General features: G+C 39.6%; 1 protein-coding gene across 5 annotated transcripts; it reads left to right on the forward strand.

Annotated features, from left to right (window-relative positions):
* Positions 1 to 411: 411 nt before the first annotated feature.
* FBXO30 (F-box protein 30) lies at positions 412 to 17,043 on the forward strand. 5 transcript variants are annotated; one of them, XM_040554372.1, is made up of 4 exons: positions 412 to 548; positions 4,496 to 4,600; positions 11,107 to 13,195; positions 14,104 to 17,043. In XM_040554372.1, the coding sequence occupies exons 3-4, from the start codon at positions 11,123 to 11,125 to the stop codon at positions 14,305 to 14,307; spliced, it is 2,277 nt and encodes a 758-aa protein (XP_040410306.1). In that variant the 5' UTR covers positions 412 to 548; positions 4,496 to 4,600; positions 11,107 to 11,122; the 3' UTR covers positions 14,308 to 17,043. The 5 variants fall into 5 exon arrangements, with proteins under 5 accessions (XP_040410306.1, XP_040410311.1, XP_040410310.1 ...); XM_040554376.1 differs by lacking the exon at positions 412 to 548 and adding an exon at positions 645 to 768; XM_040554373.1 differs by lacking the exon at positions 412 to 548 and adding an exon at positions 2,323 to 3,089.
* The last annotated feature ends 1,432 nt before the right edge of the window (positions 17,044 to 18,475 follow it).

Below are 18,475 nucleotides of genomic sequence, written 5' to 3' on the forward strand. Positions count from 1 at the left end.
CCCTCTGAAGGACGGATCCTCCACAGGCCGGCCCGGCACCCTGCGCCTCTGGGAGGCGGCCCAGGTTTCTAGGAAAATAAAACAAAACAAAACATTTTGCTCAACAGCGCTGCGACAGCCCGCAGCAGGGCGCCTATAAACCAAGGCCGCACGGAGCGAGGCAGTATCAGAGCGGTAACGTTAAAGCCCTGTTAAAGCCCACAGCAACTGCCAGCCCATCCCCGCCCCCGCCGCGCGAGAAGAGCCGCGGAGGGGGGGGGGGGGGGGGAGAGCGCGCGCGCGCGACATCCGGGCATTCCGGCCCCCCGCCCCCCGTCCCGGCCCCTCGGGGCCGCGCCCGCCCGTCTCCCCGCCCCGCGGGCACGCGCGCGCGTGTCCGTTGGGGGGCGCGGCCGGCAGCGGGGCCGCGCGGGGGAGCCCGGCTGGGCCAGGGGAGGGCAGGGCAGCGCCGGGCAGGCGGCGAGAGGAGGCCGGCGGGGGACGGGGGCGCGCAGCGAGGCGCGGGGGGCGCCGCTCCCTGCCGGCCGCCCAGCGAGCGACGGGCACGGGTGAGCCGCGGGCGCCGGGGAGACGGGCCCGGCCCCGGCCCCGCCGAGGGCCTGCGGCCGCCGGGAGCGAGCCCCGGGGAGGGCCGGGGTGGGAAGAGAAGGGGAGGGGGGGCGGCTGTGCGCTGTGGGGCCGGCGGGGGCCCGCGGGCCTCGTCGGAGGGGTTGCTCCGCCGCGCGGAGGTGAAGAAGGGCGCCCGGCCGCGCTGCTGGCGGCCCCCAGGTGGGTGCGAGGGGCGGGCGGGCAGCGGCAGCCCGCGGGGGCTCGGCGCCGGGCGCTTTTCCTCATCCTCCTTTCCCCTTCTGCTGGCTGTGGTGTTGGCGTGCCGGGAGCAGCGTGTGTTCGTTCGCACGGGGCCTGTGCTGCTGTGGCCGCAGCGTCGCCTTGCGCTGCTCGTCCTGCCGCTTAAGGACGGACATCTCCCCCCGCTTTTCTTTGTGAAAGCCCTGGGCGGCCGCTAGCTCCTCGCCCTGCTGCGTGTTACTGTCGTGCAGCCTGGGCTGTGATTTGGAGGGGTGAGGTTCGTGCAGGCCCCTTGGCGATGCGTGGTGAGGAGGGTGTTAGTGATCCTTACCTGTGGTCTTCCTCTCTCCTCAAAGTACAAAAATACTACTAAAACAGCCTTGGTTGGTAAGTGAGTTAAGCTGGAAGACTGAAAACTACATTGGCAACCTTAGTATATCTTCTGCTCTGTGTGCATCTAAATGCCTCTGTGTATTTCTTTCCATACTGGTCCAGCTTCACTCAGACAAGGAATGGATTCAGAGGGTGAATTGGGGTTGTATTGCTAGGTGAGACTTCGTGGGGTATCCATCTCATTCTTTCCCAGAGTTGGAAAGTGTTAGAAAATAGGAGAATCCCATCAGAATGGGCAAAGACTATGCAACAGAGATGTCTTTGCTTCTTGGATGTTCTCTCTGTTTGGTACTAAATTATTCTCTTACTCAATTAACGTCTTAGGTTTGGATTGTATTGCTCATGCCTCGTACTTTGATGTTAGAAGTTTAATGGGAAAAATAGGTGCTGAGTCTAACTAGCAGTACCTGGTTGGAAACTTTCTGGGCAAGATTTCTGCACGTTTGTAGGCAATCCAGTTTGTGACCTGTGTTCCAAAGGGCTTTTCCCAGTACCTTTGTTAAGCGCATGGCTGTAACAGCATATGAATGTTTGTCTTTGAGTCAACTCGTGCAGCTGCTGTGGATTTCAGATTAGTAACAAACGTATGCTTTTGTATTCAGTCCAGTTGAACTAAACAATAATAATTAAAAAAAAAAAAGCTTAATTTCTTTCATACTGATAGACCTGATTCTTTGGCGAGCTGTGTCTCAAATGAAGCAAATGCTGTTTGTCTCTGGCAATGAGATCCAGTGGTTTAGAGATGAGAGCCAGCGAATCATGTGTCTAGTGATCATTGTACTGGTGACAATTCTCTTTCAATTTCCTTATCTGGATAATGAGAGTAAACATAACTTGAATTCTTAAAGGTGAGATTTAAGTATTCCCGAAAAGACCACAAATAGTTAAGGGAGAGTTTAAAATCAAGTGAGGGTTACAGAGGAATCCTACCTAAGCTTTAAGTGCCTGGGCACTATCTAGACTCACTATTGAATGAAGGAAAGAGACTGAAAAATCTTGTAATATAAACTGATCTAAAATGGGCCAAGGGAATTAAAATGGAAGGGGAGCTCTAGATCTTGACTTTGCAAGATACTGTTTTTAATAGTTTTTGAGGTGACATTTGGTCTGCCTTTTTTTTTTTAATTTCATTATAATCTGTTAATGCCACTTGAATCTAAAATACCCTGCTGCAAACCTTTACAATCTGTAGAATATTGAATTGAGTAGACAGCACTGTTTACCACATGCCAAACGTTGGTCTGATCTCCTAGTGTGAAATCACAATGAAACCCCGATGGGTGCAAACTTAAGCCGTGAGAACAAGAGGTACAGTGAGGTAAAACTAACTGGCATGGTTCCAGCTCTTCGTATAAAACTGAAGTTATTGGTTCAGGCTGGTGGTTGAATAGCAATACCTGGTTCGGGCATAGTTACATAGGTGCCGGTAGGTGGGCAATGTGATGCTTGTTGTTTTTTGAAGTTTAAACTTTGTATATTTAAAAGTATCTCTAGTAGAAATGGTAGTTTTCCAAAAATCCTGTGGGATAGAGAAGTGTGTTGGAGTGACAGATTCTTTGCAAATAGGATCTTTCTAGGAGTGTGCTGTATTTTCATAGCTGTAATGCTCTTACAAAAACTTGTTTTAGCTGAGTCACTATTGTCATCGGCCATGGAATGTATTTGGATGGGAATGTTCAGCTGGAGTCTGTGGAAAAAGTAATAGCTTCGTGCCCGCTGACATTTGGAGAAGGCAGTCTAAATTATATTAGAGATCAGAGATTGGTGACTCACTATACGTCCACAAACCCTGCACAAACTTGCAGTGCAGATCTGTGTTTTCCAGTTCTTCATTCAAGTTAAAAACACTGAAAGAGCTGGTGTAGTGTGTTCCTTCCTAGCTTCTTGTCATCAACTATTTGAGATTGGTGAGTTTTTGTTATGTTTAGAAAATAGTGTTTGATTGTTTTGTTGTTGTTTGTTTCTTTGCTTATGTGTTTGAAATTGGTATTTTGTACTATTTCCGTTGCTTTTAAAACCAAGTAGTTTAGAAGGGGGAGAAGTCAAACGGGTATGGCAAATAGTCTTTCATTTGATAACAAAGTTAAGTACCTGGAAAAGGAATAGGTTAAAGTTCCTAATACCTTCTCTGATCTTTTTCTCCAATTCTTTTTGTTCTACTTTAAAAATTTCAAACTGTTTTAGGACAGTCCCCATCTTTGTACTTCAGTATTATCTGATGCAGCGGAGGTGCCTGTTAAAATTTTTGTGTACTAACTGCTTTTGCTGTACGCTGGTCAGGCTCTGTGCTACTAACAAGAATATGTTTTTAAGAGGAAAAAAACCCAACCCTTATACATGCAGAGTACATTACATCTGCATTTCAGTTTGTCTTCTTGGAGAGCAGTTGTGTTCACGTTCCATTTACCTTAAACTTGCTTTCTTATTTTGCTATGGGAACTGGTTCAACTTGTGTAGTAACACTTGAAGTGGTATATTAACAAAGATTTTTGGCCAGATCTCTGTAAACATACAGAGGTCAGGAATTCTGCAGCAACATGTATGAATTAAAATATTATTTAAGAAGAAGGATTTATTTTTGGCTTCTTTCGGGTGGCTGAAACTACCTACCGTAATACGGGTTGCATTATTGGTTTGCAATAGTTTAGGTTCTGATTTCTCAGAAATGGCTTATTTTCTTTTCTGTTTTTCTGTGGGATTTGTGAGATGATGTCTGGGGACAAGGATAACATTGTTTCTTTGAGTATATAACCTCTGTTCCATCTCTTTAAGTTTTAACAATAATTCATGAATACAAATACATGGAAGAAACTTGTTACAGTAAAGAGCTTTCTAATATCAAGCAACTGTTTAATGAATTATGTCTGAAGACTGAAGCTGCACAAATAGAATAAATTGCAGTTTATAAAATAATCCAACTTTAAATATCTTTTTTTTTTTTCCTAGTTCTCCAGCTGTTGCAGTCTTTAATTCAAGTTTCATGCATATTTTTCTTAAAAGGTTCCTGGTGAGCCAAACCAAATAATGAAGTGAAGCAGGTTGTCGTAATAACTTTTAAAAGTCTTGTCTAGCCTTAAATATGAGTAACAGTCTGGTGTGACTTAACAGCTAACAAAAAGCTAGAATGACAGAACTTATATTGCAGTTGTAAAGTCTATTAAAAACATATTTATTTTTCCCTAAAAAATGCAAGATATTTCAGCACTTGTAGCTCCAGATAGTATAAGCAGGTGACCTGTTCAGAGGATTGTACATACAGCAAGTAATCTGTACACCAGAAATCAAACCATGTTTCTGATCTTGTTTCTTGCAGAGTCTGCAGCAGTCCAGGGGTCGCGCTGAGCTCAAGTACAGAAGTCCCTTACACATGAAATCTACTGGCTCTCTAGCTGAGTCTGCCCTGTCACCAGCTGAACAGGTAGAGTGCTTTTGTGCCCGAGCCATGCAGCAAGCGTAGCTGGTCCTGGCGTGGTTGTCCTGTGGCAGTGTGAGGCCAAAGGCACATTGAAGCCTTTTGGTTTCTTCTTCGGGGAATGTGTAGGTATAAAAGAAAGCATGGCAGGTCTGTCACAAAAGTACTCTAAGGAAAAGCTTAGTAGTTCAGGGTTTGATTTTCAACGTTCTTGGAGACTGATAGCGATAGGGAAAGTGTTGGATCATTCTGTCACAGCATCTGTTGTAAACTGGAAGTAATCCAAACACATGGGGCGTCATTGGAGCGTCCACTTCAGTCAAAGCAGTGTATTGCTTTATTTGGGGATTTTTTTCCCATTCAGATCTATTTTCTGTCTGCAATGATTTGGGAGGAATTATCTCACTGAATTCTATGAACAGGAGGAAGATGGTTTGCTATTAGGGAAAAAGGAACTCCTAAAGTGTTACTCAAAAGAATGCGAAATACAGGTCAGCTCCTTTAACAGGATGTGGGGTTTTGGGGAGGTGGGGTGGGGAGGAGGTATAGATACAGAAATGTTTGTTTTAAGGTAAGGTTGGAATGTAAAAAAGTGGCATTTTTTTTATAGTTCTACTGCTCGCTGTTTTTTGTTTTAGTTAGATTTTTTTTTTGAGGTAGATGGGTAACTAAATTATGCTTCACAAAGCAGTTAGTACATACCAAGGTTTTGCTTGTTCCTTTGATCCTAGATGATCTCTTGATAAAACTAGGATCTTGCAGGAATATGTATGCCCTGTGTTTTTCCTTGCAATTAGAAGCCATGTTTTGAGCCTGACCTTTTGGTGCCTCTTCTGTGTAATATGTGTAAATTGCCGTAGCCTACGATGATAATGGTGAAAGGAACATCCTACTAGTCGAGTAGTTTCAGCTTTAGTAATTGAAGCTTCTTGTTATGTATTCAGTGATTAACAAAATAATCAACGATATTTGTATCCCATAAGTTGACGTTTTAAGTGTGGCATCTGAAAGAACTTTACTTCCTGAAAGTGTCTGTGATGTAAAGCAGTTTGAAGAAATATAAGGGTTCATAAAGTCCGTGTCAGGAATTTCTTTGATATCAGAAAAACAATAAAAAGAACTATTGCCCCATATATAAGATTGTATAAGATGGCCACATGTACTTATTACCTGTGTAACTGAGGTACATACCTTCTAAATTTGTCACCTGTTAGTCATGTTATTTCAAGTTAGGCTCTAGCAGTTTGCAACGTCTATTGTTGTGCTTCTGAATTCTCCACTTGAAAATGTAGTTGGAAATTGGCATAGCATTAGATTAACTTTGCTCTGTTGTCCATTGTTGCTGTAGAGAGACATTTAGAGTAAGATTTGAGGCACCCAGCTCCCTAACATGAGGATAAAGGCTGTACTGTTTTTGGAGGAGCCTGGGAATGGGGCTATTTAACCTTAGTCTTTGTGGAGTCTTGATGATTAGAGTCAGAGCTGCCTTTTGTTGCTCACCTCAAGCAGGAATGGCAACTAGTAGTGGTGGCAACTGCTGTTCTCCTGACTGAAATGGTGTCAGAATAGATCTTGTTGAACCTCTAGTTCATGTCATCCATTGGTCATTTGAAAACTAATACATCCTCCCACCCCCGAAATACAGAACAAAAACTTAACAAATCCTAAAACCAACCAACAAAAAACAAAACACCCACAAAAAAAAACAAAAAGTGAGCATGACCTGCATAACAAAGTTAATGTGTCTGTCTTGTAGATAGGAAAATTGTTACACATTTTGTGCAAGGTAGCTGTGACGAGAAAAGCTTATCTTCTTGAAGACTATGAGGATTGTGTAACATATTTTGAAGTTAGATTTATTAGTCAGGATTAATGACATACTTCTCCCGTGTATGGTAGGATATGGAAAAATAAAATACTTTTTTCAATAGTTATCTATAGTACTACAAATTCTAGCAGAATATTCTAAAGCTCTTTTTTATATTGCACTCTTCCTCTTTCCTATTTAACCACATATCTCTTATCTCCATTTCACTTCGCACTTTACTCTCTGAAATGCATAGTTTCCGCATCTTACCAGACTTACCTACTCTTTTGGCCACAGACCTGGGTAAAAGATGGAAGATTCAGGAATAGTGGGTTGTCTTGTACAATCTCCAAAACAACAGGGAATTTTTTAGAATGGTTTGCATATATTTGGCTGCTTGTGGGTGGATTTGGATGCTCCTAGGAGTTTAAACCTGTAGTACTGCTTGTGTACCTGTGTTCTACTTCCTAGAACCAGTAATTTAAGAACCTGTTGGACTATTATTTAGTCAAATTTGATAGAGGGAAGAGGTTCAAAGATAGTTAAGCTTTTATAGGTTTGGTGAATGAAAAGTGTCTAAGTAATGGAGGTTCTGACTGTGGGAATAGTTGCTGTGATTTCCTATCTTATTTGTCCCAAAGAGTTCATGTAGGGGGAGAGTAAGTAAGCAGACTTCGGGTTTGGTTACGCTGAGTACAGTTCCTTACACTTCGTGGTATAGGAGACAGAGCCCTCACAGCTGAAGTATTGTGCAGTGACTGTTTGAAACTCTTATTATGCTATTTTAATGTTTGTGTTAAAACAGCAACTGAAAATCATGTGGTTGTAGCAGCTGGAATTTTAATCCTTTTAATTATGACAGATTTTCAAAGCATGTTCTGGCTGAGTTGGTCAGCTGACTGTATAGTATGTACAATAACATCAAGTGATTGCACAAATTCTGAGAGCAGTGGTCACCTCATTGGAACTGGATGTATTTTTAGGTTTCTCTGCTAGTAACAGTCAAGTGTGTGTACTTAAGCATCTCGTATGAACTGAACCTAGTTGCTGACGCTGTGCTATCAGAAAAAGACAGCTGTTCCTTCTTGCTATAGTCATTGATGTGACTTTCTGTGTTCTCACCAAATTGTGGCAAGGAACACAATAGGGTATAGACAGTAAATCTTACTGATACGTGTTTTAATGACAGGTGTTCTAGGATTTTGAGTATCAGAGTAATTGAAAGCTTTGGACTTATGTCCAACCAAAAAAATTGTTTATCTTCCCTTTTTCTTAGTCAGTGCATCAAGGAGGTGCTAAGTTCGGTGGTTCACAAAGTTAGCTTACAAAATTGAGTGAGAAGTGACCATTTGCTGCTAAATGAATATGCTAATTCATGAGGTTTTATCCAGCTTGATAGGGTAGTTTGGCTGATTTTTTTCCTTTGGTTTTCTTTTATGTTTTGGTAATTGAATTATATTGAAAGCTTCATCGAAAGTCCCAGAACTCCTTAATGCCCAAAACATTGAGTTTGAAGGCCAGGTATTCAAATTGAAAAATGCATGAAAAGGACATTTTATTTGTGTGCGTGTATAGTCTCTATAAGAAGCTATAAATAAATATGATATTCTGACTAAATTAAAGTTCTGCAGCAGGTGCTGCGAAGACTTGCGCAGGATGCAGAATTTTAGTGAATGTCATGCTGATGGTCTACTGATGTCCAAAGAGATTTTAGATCATACATTTAATTAAGGAGCCAAAGGATTTGAATCTTAAGGGAAACAACATGAAATAGCCTCCTTTTTTAGTGACCAATAAAATTTGAATTTACAAAGAGAGCATAGGTTATTTTATCTATTTATTTGATCACATGCATAACTGCTTCTCTATAAAAACAACTGCAGGCATCTGTTACAGAACTAAATTAGCGTCCATCTATTAGTAAAACATGGGCTTTTGTTGTGTGATACGTCTTCATACGCTCTGTTAGTGCTATTTAATATTTTTACCAGATTCTCTCTCCTTTTCTCACACTTCGAAATTTCATTTGCTTGTACCAGATGATTAAGTTTTGATGAATATTAGCTTATGTGCAAAAGGAGTCTTGGAGCTTGAGAAAAGGCGGTATAGTCACACCACTCAGGTTTCACAATCTGGCTTGTGGAGACGAAGATAGTGTGCTAGGGAGGAGGATGTTTTACTGTCTTAATAGAATGTTCCTCTGTGGAAGCTCACATGGGCTATTTAAAGGTAGTATTTAATGATGGTTGACTAATTTAGGGTATGTCTACACAAATGGTGCAGGCAAACACGAGCTCTGACTGAGTTCTGAGCGGTGTGAGTGTGAGCCAGCGTTGGCCCAGAAGCAAGGCAGCAGTCAGAGCTAGCACAGGGGTGTGCTCTAGCTGGCAAACCTACCTCCTGGTCTAGGAACGGCTCAGCTCTGGCCATCTTAAAGCGAGCAGGGGCATACCTTTTTGCAAAGTAGATCTTTTTTTATTTCTTTTAAACGTAATTGTGGGGTACGGATCAAATTAAGCCTTGCTGCTACCAGACTGTTTGTTTTATGACTGTGTTTAGACGTATGAAGCTAGGGCAGGGCCCTGTGAAGGCTTTTGCATTATCAACCAGCACTGGTCTTTTTCAAGGCTATTTCCATTTTGTGTCAAGCACTTTAAAATACAAAGGGTTTTTTTTTTTGGTCTAGCAACAGGCTACTGTATTTGGCAGGAACGACTTAAAACGAGCGCTTTGGTAGAAGAACTGCAAATTAAATTGCATTCTCAGTCCAGTAAGTTTCCCTTTTTTGATTCTTTACTGAACATTTCTCAGCTCTTTGCAGTGGATGCCACCTGACTTAATACGCAAGGTTAAAGCGGGTTGTGTGCCAGAAGGTTTTGCTAAAACATTTAGCAGATCAGTCAGTTACAGAGTTCAGCAACTGATGCACTTGTCAGTGTGTGATGAAGCAACTTATTTGTTACTCAAATACTAAGGTATGGTGGGGAAAATTCAGCTGTGTTTTGCCTGCTAAGCACATATGCTTCTTTGTTAGTGTTCAGGAGAGTGGGTGGCTAAAACATTTGAGTTATCCAAATTACGAGGGATGGAGGGATGAGGGCTGATTGGTACTTAAAGTTGGCATGAATTTCAAAGCATTGAAAGAATACAACTGAGTGAAGCATTGCATAAAAATCTATTTAAATGCTTTAAATAAATTAATGTGGAGTGTCTGAAAGGCAGTTTTCTTTCCTCTTACCTTCAGTTTGAAAAAAAGGAATAATACTAATCAGTTTTATTTTTACAGTTTAGAGCAATTTTAATTTAAGAAGTTCTAATAAATTAAAACTGACGTGTTTAGTATGACAACACTTCATGAGAGCATTTGTTAGAATAAAATAAGGAACTGTTTCTGTTCTATTAATCTGATTCTGCAAGCACTTTTTTTTTAACTTCTTTTTGCAGTATAGGTAGTGAGGAAAAGATGGAACTGAGCAGTGTATTTTTGAAACAATCATTTGAGGTTTGGCTCTGTGTAAATCACTCTGGTATCTCTGAACTGTAATCCCAGTGGTATCACTTCTGCAAGGGAGGTTATTGGAGCACAGGGGGAGGAAGGCTTGGTCCTTTGAGTGGGCCTGCACTCGAGCTAGTGAGGAGTTGCAGAGCTTCTGGAAGTATGGTACAAAAATGTAACACTTCTTATATTTTTATTTTTTTCCCCCTTACCACAACAAAGAATTGGGTTTGTGTTTGCATCAGCATATTATGATAGATTATGCAATTAAATTTTATTTGGATTTTTATTGCTGTTTGGCCTAGTTATGTAAAGTTGCCATGTTACCCTTACACTTTGAACTGCTGGTATTGTAATTAGGGCAGGTCAGAGGATGGATTAACAAAAATTCCTTTTGTGGATTGAACCAGAGGTGTATAGATACGGGGACAGTGTTGGGCAGGATAGTTTTGATGTAAAGGTTTTGAGTGAAATAAATTGTGTGGTGTAAGTGCTACATTTATGCAAAAACTTGTATAAAAACTATGGAGGAGCTACAGGCTATGGATGAAATAAAAACAGAAGAGTGAAGAGAAGAGCTGTTATAAAGGACTGCTGCCTGTTAGATTTGTGTGTGTGTGTGAGAGAATGGGACACAAACGGAGATTGAGATGCGTGCCTTGAAGAGAACTGCATGAAGAGGGTGCTGGAAGCATAGGTGGTAGCAAGCAGCCCAGGCAATAGGATGCCTCTGTTTAATTTAAAGGTCTGGAGATTTAGCACAGATGAGAGTGAGTCTGGCTTCCTTTGTCTCCTTCTAGTGTAAGTTGTGTAGTTTATGATTTTAGGTAATCAGCCATAGTCAATGAGCATGCTTTGTTTTTAGTTGAATCATCTATTTGGAATAGACAGGAGTAAAGAGCTCTTCCCGAGAGAAGTTTATACAACATTTTTTTCCAAGCTGCATGTTTCATGTCTGGTGAATATGTGTGTAGACTGTGTTGAACTCTGATACAAATATGTTATCTTAAATTTTGTGGTGAAGTTTTAAACATCATTTCTTTAAGATAAAATATCACCTACTCATTCTCTTAAAATGGCTTGTGATTAGTTCATGTTGTGTTAATATGTATCTCTCCACACACCTGAAGAATGCAAAACTGCAAATAACTGTTGTTAAATATTAACAATATTGAGTTAATATTCCATGTTTCCCTTTTCTTCACTCAGAATTGGATTTACAATCATGGAGGAACAGCAGCAACATGTACACTGCGTAAACTGTGTCAGCCGTCGTTGTATGACCAGACCAGAGCCTGGCATTTCCTGTGATTTGATAGGCTGCCCGCTGGTTTGTGGAGCAGTTTTTCATTCATGTAAAGCTGAGGAACACCGCATTTTATGTCCACTTGAAAGAGTGCCTTGTTTGAATAGTGGCTTTGGATGTCCCTTCATAGTAGCCCGTAATAAAATTGCTGATCATCTAGAAGTTTGTCCTGCAAGCGTGGTATGCTGCACCATGGAGTGGAATAGATGGCCGGTCAGTTATGCAGACCGAAAATCTTACGAAAATCTGAGTAAAGACGTTGATGAAGTGGAGCAGCTAGATATGGCTTTAGCCCTTCAAGACCAGCGCATGTTACTAGAATCACTTAAAGTAGCAACTATGATGTCAAAAGCAGCTGATCAGATGTCGGAATCCAGAGAACAAACCTCTGTCAAAACAAACACCCCAGATACGGTGTGTTCAAATGGCTTGATACCTGTAGATGAAGAGTCCTATGGTGCACTTTATCAAGCTACTGTAGAAACAACAAGGAGTTTAGCTGCTGCTCTGGATATCCTGAACACTGCAACCAGGGACATTAGCATGTTAAATTCAAAGCTCTGCACTTCACATGAAATGAAAGAAGATGCTGAGATTAAAGAACAAGCCTCTAATGGCGTTATTCAGGATAATAAGTCTGATCACGAATATCCAGGTGAAGAAAACATAGGAGCAGCTGGGGGAGTTGACTTGGATAGCCTGAGTCAAAATTCACAAATGGAGCAAAATGGTTCTAGTGATATTTGTTATGATGTAGTACAAAATCATGACTTAAATCTAAACCTCAGTGACTCCTCACTCTTGTGTAATGGCTTTCATGTAGAAAACGAGTGTTCAAAGGTGTTGGACCAGAATGAAGATCTTGGTGTTTCTAATTCAAAACCATCCAGTGTAGCAAATGGTGAATGTACTGCGTCTCGTGATGATGAAGCATTGCAGTCTTGCAGCTCCTTCCCTGTAACAGCACAACTTAAAGAAGTAATACCAGCTGATCACTTAGTTAATGGTAATGTTAATCATATACTACTTCCCCATGCTAATGCAGAAGAAATTTTAGAGAGACAGGTGGAGCAGGAAAGACTGAGAAACGTAGATGCATTTTCACTTATGAGGCATCGATCATACAAATTCCTTGTTAATCACTATTGGTCAGCACCAAAAGAAGACAAAGCTGTTGATACATCAGATTTGGAGATAACAGAAGATCCCATGGGTCTTCAGGGGATTGATCTAATCACCGCAGCTCTGTTGTTTTGCCTAGGAGACTCTCCTGGAGGTAGGGGGATATCGGAAAGTCGCACTGTCGATGTGTATCACGTTGACTTTGGGACCCAAACATTTTCTCTCCCATCAGCTATATTGGCCACAAATACAATGGTGGGGGAAATAGCTTCAGCTTCTGCGTGTGATCATGCCAACCCACAGCTCTCAAATCCAAGTCCATTCCAGACCCTTGGACTGGATTTGGTATTGGAATATGTGGCTAGATACCAAACAAAACAGCGTTCAATGTTTACATTTGTTTGTGGACAGTTGTTTAGGAGGAATGAATTTTCTTCGCATTTTAAGAATGTGCATGGTGACATTCACGCTGGCCTTAATGGCTGGATGGAGCAGAGGTGTCCGTTGGCCTATTATGGGTGTACATATTCTCAACGAAGGTTTTGTCCTTCAACACAAGGGGCAAAAATTATTCATGATCGCCACTTACGGTCATTTGGAGTTCAGCCTTGTATATCTACAGTATTAGTAGAACCAGCAAAAAGCTGCTTAATTGGACTACACAATGACCATTTGAGTAGTCTACCTTTTGAGGTTCTGCAGCACATCGCTAGTTTTCTAGATGGCTTTAGTTTATGTCAGCTTTCAAGAGTGTCACGTTTAATGAGAGATGTGTGTGGAAGCTTGCTTCAAGCACGTGGAATGGTGATACTGCTTTGGGAGAAGAAAAAGTACCCAGATGGAAGTTCTTCTTGGCAAATAAAAGAAAAGGTAAGTTATATTTTCTTTTGATGGTGAAAGAAAAAACATTTAATTGGTTATGTTTCTGCTTTTTCTCTCAATATTTTCCCCTGTCACTATTGTTGTTACTATTTTTTGATATAATATCCCTTCAAGAAATACATTGTCAAATAGAACAATTAGCCAAAATGGCTAGCAGGTTGGTTGAGTCTTCCACACCCTTCAAGAAGTAGAAGTAGTTGTCTGCTCAATTTGTATTTGGTGGAAATTAACATTTTTAAGTCTTGGGAAAATTGGAGGTTTTAGCTGTTATTTCATTTTCTTTAATTTTAAATATTCTGTGACAGTGAGAAAGTTGTCTAAAATTTGCATCTCTTGCCTTTATACTGTTTAAAGCAATTTTTATTTTTTTGTACAACTGTTCAGATTCTATCCGTTGCCATGGTATTGAATGCCTTAAATATGTAAAAAAATTTTTAAACTTTTAAAACTTTAAACCTTCATATGTTACGTTTTTCATTCTTCCTACTCCCCGCCCCCCCCTCCAAAGTGCAGAGTATCTGCAGCAATCATTTGGAATTGCAGAAGATGGTTTCACAAATGGATTATTTTCTGATAAAGTAACCGTCATGACCAGTACTGATGGTCATGTAGTACTTTGTCATTTAACTTCTGATAGCATCTACTTTGTAGACAAAAATATAAATATATATATATATATATATATATATATAGCCTGCCTTTCTTCCCTGTATTCAGAGTTAACTTGGAATCTGAGTCAGCCTGAGACTGACTATCCAAAATTTAGAATTGCCTGGTTTTGTCATGTTGTTACAGATCCAAAGCACATCCTGAATGTGTAGCACAAACACTTATTTTCCTGCTCTGAGTTCAGATACCTTAAAAGATTTTGAGCCTATGTACAACTTGTTTTCTAGGTTTGGCGGTTCAGTACAGCTTTCTGTACTGTGAATGAGTGGAAGTTTGCTGACATCATAAGCATGGCTGACCACTTGAAGAAATGTAGCTATAATGCTGTAGAGAGAAGAGAGGAGGCTGTTCCACTGCCATGTATGTGTGTAACACGAGAACTCACTAAAGAAGGACGTTCACTGCGCTCTGTTTTGAAACCTGTACTTTAAATATTGCAACCACTCCAATTGCACATACACTCAAGCACCTGATATAACCTCGGTAATATTATGTGACACTTTATTAATGTACTAAAGATACTTTCTAGCTAAATCTACTCTGTCACTGTGTATATAAGGTTTGAAGTGACATTTATTTTTATAATTCTGTTTAGCTGGAAAGTAATGAAAGTTGCCTTAACGTTTGAAAAATTTGGAACTTGCTGGACAGGGTAGTTTTATCTAACTTATATAATTTAAAAAAGGAATCCTAAGGTGTGTTTTCTTATTCACTGGTGCCCATGTTGCTGTTGACTGATAACATTTCAAAAATGGCCTCTAAATGGTATGCACATTTAGATAGGAAACACTGAACTGTAGTGAGACAAAATCCTGACCAAATGCACTTTCTGTATTTGGTCTATTTTTCTTAACAAATTATAATCCAATTATTTGAAAGACGATGAAGAATTCAAAACTTCATAGTAGATGTCTCAAACACTCAGCATTTAAGCACATCTTTTCTCATGAAATCAGTGTTCTAGTGCTTTTCCTAGTTAACAGGTGATCTAGGATAAACATTTTTTTTTAATTTTTAGGAATGATCTAAGTGAGCTCAGATTTACAGCAGCTTAATTTTTAGTACAACTTTTTTTTGACATGTCAAAAATGATTATTTTTCTTCTGGACTATTAACAGTTACTTCACGTTTGGGAGCAAAACTTTTAGAGCTAAAAACATGGAATACTAGTTTTTATTCTCACACCTACAATGACATCTGACTTGAAATGTTTCTCCTTGTCCTGCAGTTGGCTGAGGGTTAAATTGCTTGAGCAGTCAGAAATTCAAATTATGTGATGAACAGTTATGAGTTTATAATGCAGCTAATGAAAGGGCTTTACTTGTTTTATGGTATTGTGAGATGTACTGTCTCCTTTTCTGTTAATTTGTCTATAAAAATGCTGCTTTTTTGGGGGAGCATTTTAAATTACTGGTATATATATCAAATGTATCATCTTCATAAGATGAGACATCATTTGTTAATTGCATAAGGCATATCAGAAATGTACGTTCAACCACATCCGTTAAATGAACAACTTCAGTTTGCTTCCAGTCTTCCATAATAAAAGATCTTACAAAGCATTTGTGAATAGAGAATACATGCTATGAAAAATGCCCTGGTATAGCAAAACTGTAATAACTTGAACTGACTTTCCAACTTGTTTGTATTAATGTTGGTGTCTCTAGCTTGTTGCACTTAGCAACTGTGCCACAAAGCTAAAACAGAAACAGACCAGAGCTTGGAACAAAGAAATACAGTACGTATTTCCATTATAGGAAAAAATAAGAGATTAGTAAGGAGGAGATGTTTACAAAAATGGCTAAATTTATTACTTGTAAATTCTGTACTGGACAGTTGTTTATGGCTAGTCTGGCTGCAGTTCACAACTTTGGTATCTGTGCATTTCCCATGCTGGGTCTGGTCCAGCTAAACATTCACTGCCTTTTTCTATCCAGAGTGCTAAGGGTGCCCAGAAAAAAAAAAAATCTAGTCCTTTAGTGCCATGAGTTGAAATTACAAGAGCTTAAACAGAAGCTCTGCCTGGATCTTGAAACTAGATGTTCTCTTTCCACGCTTTCTCTTTTTTTGGTTGGAGGGAGGAAACAAACCATCTAGAGAAGTTAATATTTCTGGTAATTCTTAGCTGTTACCACGGTTATGTGGAAAGAAGAATCTGGATTTGTGTACAAATCTGACAAATGGGGTTAAAACCAACTGGGTTTTAGGTAGGAATTATATAAAAAAAAAATAGGAAAAAAAAAAACACCACCCCTTTCTCACATTTCATTGAAATGCTCATTACCCACAAATTCTTCAGTACAAGGCAGGAGAGACAGGCTTTCATCAGTTCTTGTCTTTTTAGCTCTAATGGCTCCTCGTTGCTGCTCTGCAATGTTTAAAAGTAGTTGTGTGACTGGAAGGATCCTGAATGCTGAGGAGTTTATGGTCGAGTTTACAGCTAAATCTACTTTAAAACATCTGTCTTGGATTACTGATACTTTTTTTTTAGTCAGCAATGTGGTGGTTTTGGTACTTGGCATTCTTTGTAACTACCCAGAACCATAAGTGATAGTAGGTGGGCATGTGTCTTGGTTCCTTAGGAAAAGAGGGTATCCAGTTATAGGAGCTGGTGAAGAATCTCACTTGTAGCACAGTGCAGATCTACATCTAAAGTTTCTGTTGTTGCTCTATTAAAATGAACTGTTTAAGTACTCAGTGTTCTTCTTAAGAAATAACACTATTTCTCAATACATGCACTTTTGTTTTCAAATGTAGATACAGGCTTTGTTTTGTTAAATTAGTTCATTTTTTATGAGAATCCAGAGCTATTAAAATATCGATGTTGTAAACAAAATCTCTGCCTTGTAAACTGCTGCAAATGCAGGAATACAGTATAGTTAGGATAAAACTATTTCTTTACACTGCTATGCAGTTTGTAAAACATCTACGGTGTATAGTCAGTCTGTCAAAATGTGGCTTGTTCACATTTGCCCTTGAATTTTAAAAATGTTGTATCCCTTTCCTGGTACATCTTCCTTACAGCATACATAGACAGCTGTTCCAGTCTTTCTTTTACTTGATACCACATTGCTACTTTGTTTAAAATATTATGTTTTCAATCATTATGCAATATTTTTTTTTGCAATGTCTGTTAAAATCCTAATAAAACTTTTGGAGTTTCTCTTTTAGTATGACTACTTTTTTTTTTTTTAAAGCTTATCACCAGCATTTCAGTGTGCAAACATGGTGCTTAATGTCTGTCTATAGCATTCCAGTAAGTACTTGAAAAAATCAAATTGCATAAAGGAATCTATTTACAAACATTTAAACATTGCATAACTTGAACGTGACTGAGATACATTCACTTTAATATGAAGATCAGGCATTCCTTTTTAGACTGTAGGCCCATTTCTGCTGCTTTTGTCTCACATTGTTATGTGGTGTAGATTTTCTTCCACAATTAAACTATGTAACACTGACTCTTATCATACCTTGTAGGTTTGTGGGTTTTTTTCTTAATAATAAATTGTAGAGATAGTATACATGTATGATGCCTGTTTGCAAAGAACATTTTCAGTTTATTGGCTCATGATAAAGTTTTCCTGTAGAAAGCTGTTACTTAAAATGATCCAGAAGTAAACATGCAGAGTGGCTTTTAGAGAGTAATTGTAGTTCAGATCCTTTGTGGAAAGACAAAACACAAAACAAAACCTCACTAAAATGGAAGACTCTGTCCAGGAACTGGTCTCTTGTCCTGCCATCTGTTAGAATAAGTATACCGATGGTCTTTAAAAATAAAAAATGCACCTGTACTACATAAATCTGAAAGTTTAAAAAAAAAAATCTAAACTGTGCTGAGTAATGTGGCGTGACACGGCTTACTTAAAACACCATTACAAACTTTTGGCTAGTTTACTTTTTAAACAGGCATAACAAAGGTGCACATTAGCCTTTTGTTTTTCTCTCTTCGTAACTACATTTAGATATTCTGCTAAGTAAGGAAATCATTTTTGTCTTGCTTTAACCTTCTTAGTGCCTCAAGTATTCCAGAGGGTTTGCCTGCTACTAGCTTTCCAATGTTTTAACTTGTCTTTCTAAGTCTGCTACCGCTAAAACTGTCTTCATTGGGTCCTACCTGGTGAGTGTATTTTCCCAAATCAAGATTTAAATTAGGTGAAGAGTTTGATGCTTGCTGTAATATCAGCTGATTCAATTTTTTTTTTCAGTCAAAAGGTCTGTTCAGGCATCTTTGATCATCTTCAGATGAGCAAAATGTAGTGGTTGTTTACAGCATGGAGAGGAAATAGCATTCAGATAGTGTGTATAAACGAGTTATACTATGTCAAGCAGAGACAGTTTGAAGAATGGGATTTTCATAGTGTGAGTGTTCTGCATGTGGTGAATATTGTAGCAGTAATCCAAACTGGAGAGGAAAAACAAATGGAGAAATAGGCTTAACATAGTGATGGCATCAATTCCCAGCACAGGGTCTTTCCTGAGGGCTTGTGTTTATGAGGGTGCAGAGGGTTTCAGGCTTGTGCATGGTGCAGCTGTGTTTTACTGATGATTTATCAGTCTTTCTGTGATAGCAGGTGTGACCCTGCTGCTACTTTAGCT

The sequence above is a fragment of the Cygnus olor genome, chromosome 3 (genome assembly GCF_009769625.2).
Source record: "Cygnus olor isolate bCygOlo1 chromosome 3, bCygOlo1.pri.v2, whole genome shotgun sequence".
NCBI classification, from domain to species: Eukaryota; Metazoa; Chordata; class Aves; order Anseriformes; family Anatidae; genus Cygnus; species Cygnus olor.

Bases quoted from the DNA above. Each gene is read 5' to 3' on its own strand.
- FBXO30 (XM_040554372.1), top strand. From the start codon at position 11,123: ATGGAGGAACAGCAGCAACATGTACACTGCGTAAACTGTGTCAGCCGT. The intron at 13,196-14,103 runs GTAAGTTATATT...CTTGTTTTCTAG, and splicing joins CTTGGCAAATAAAAGAAAAG to GTTTGGCGGTTCAGTACAGC.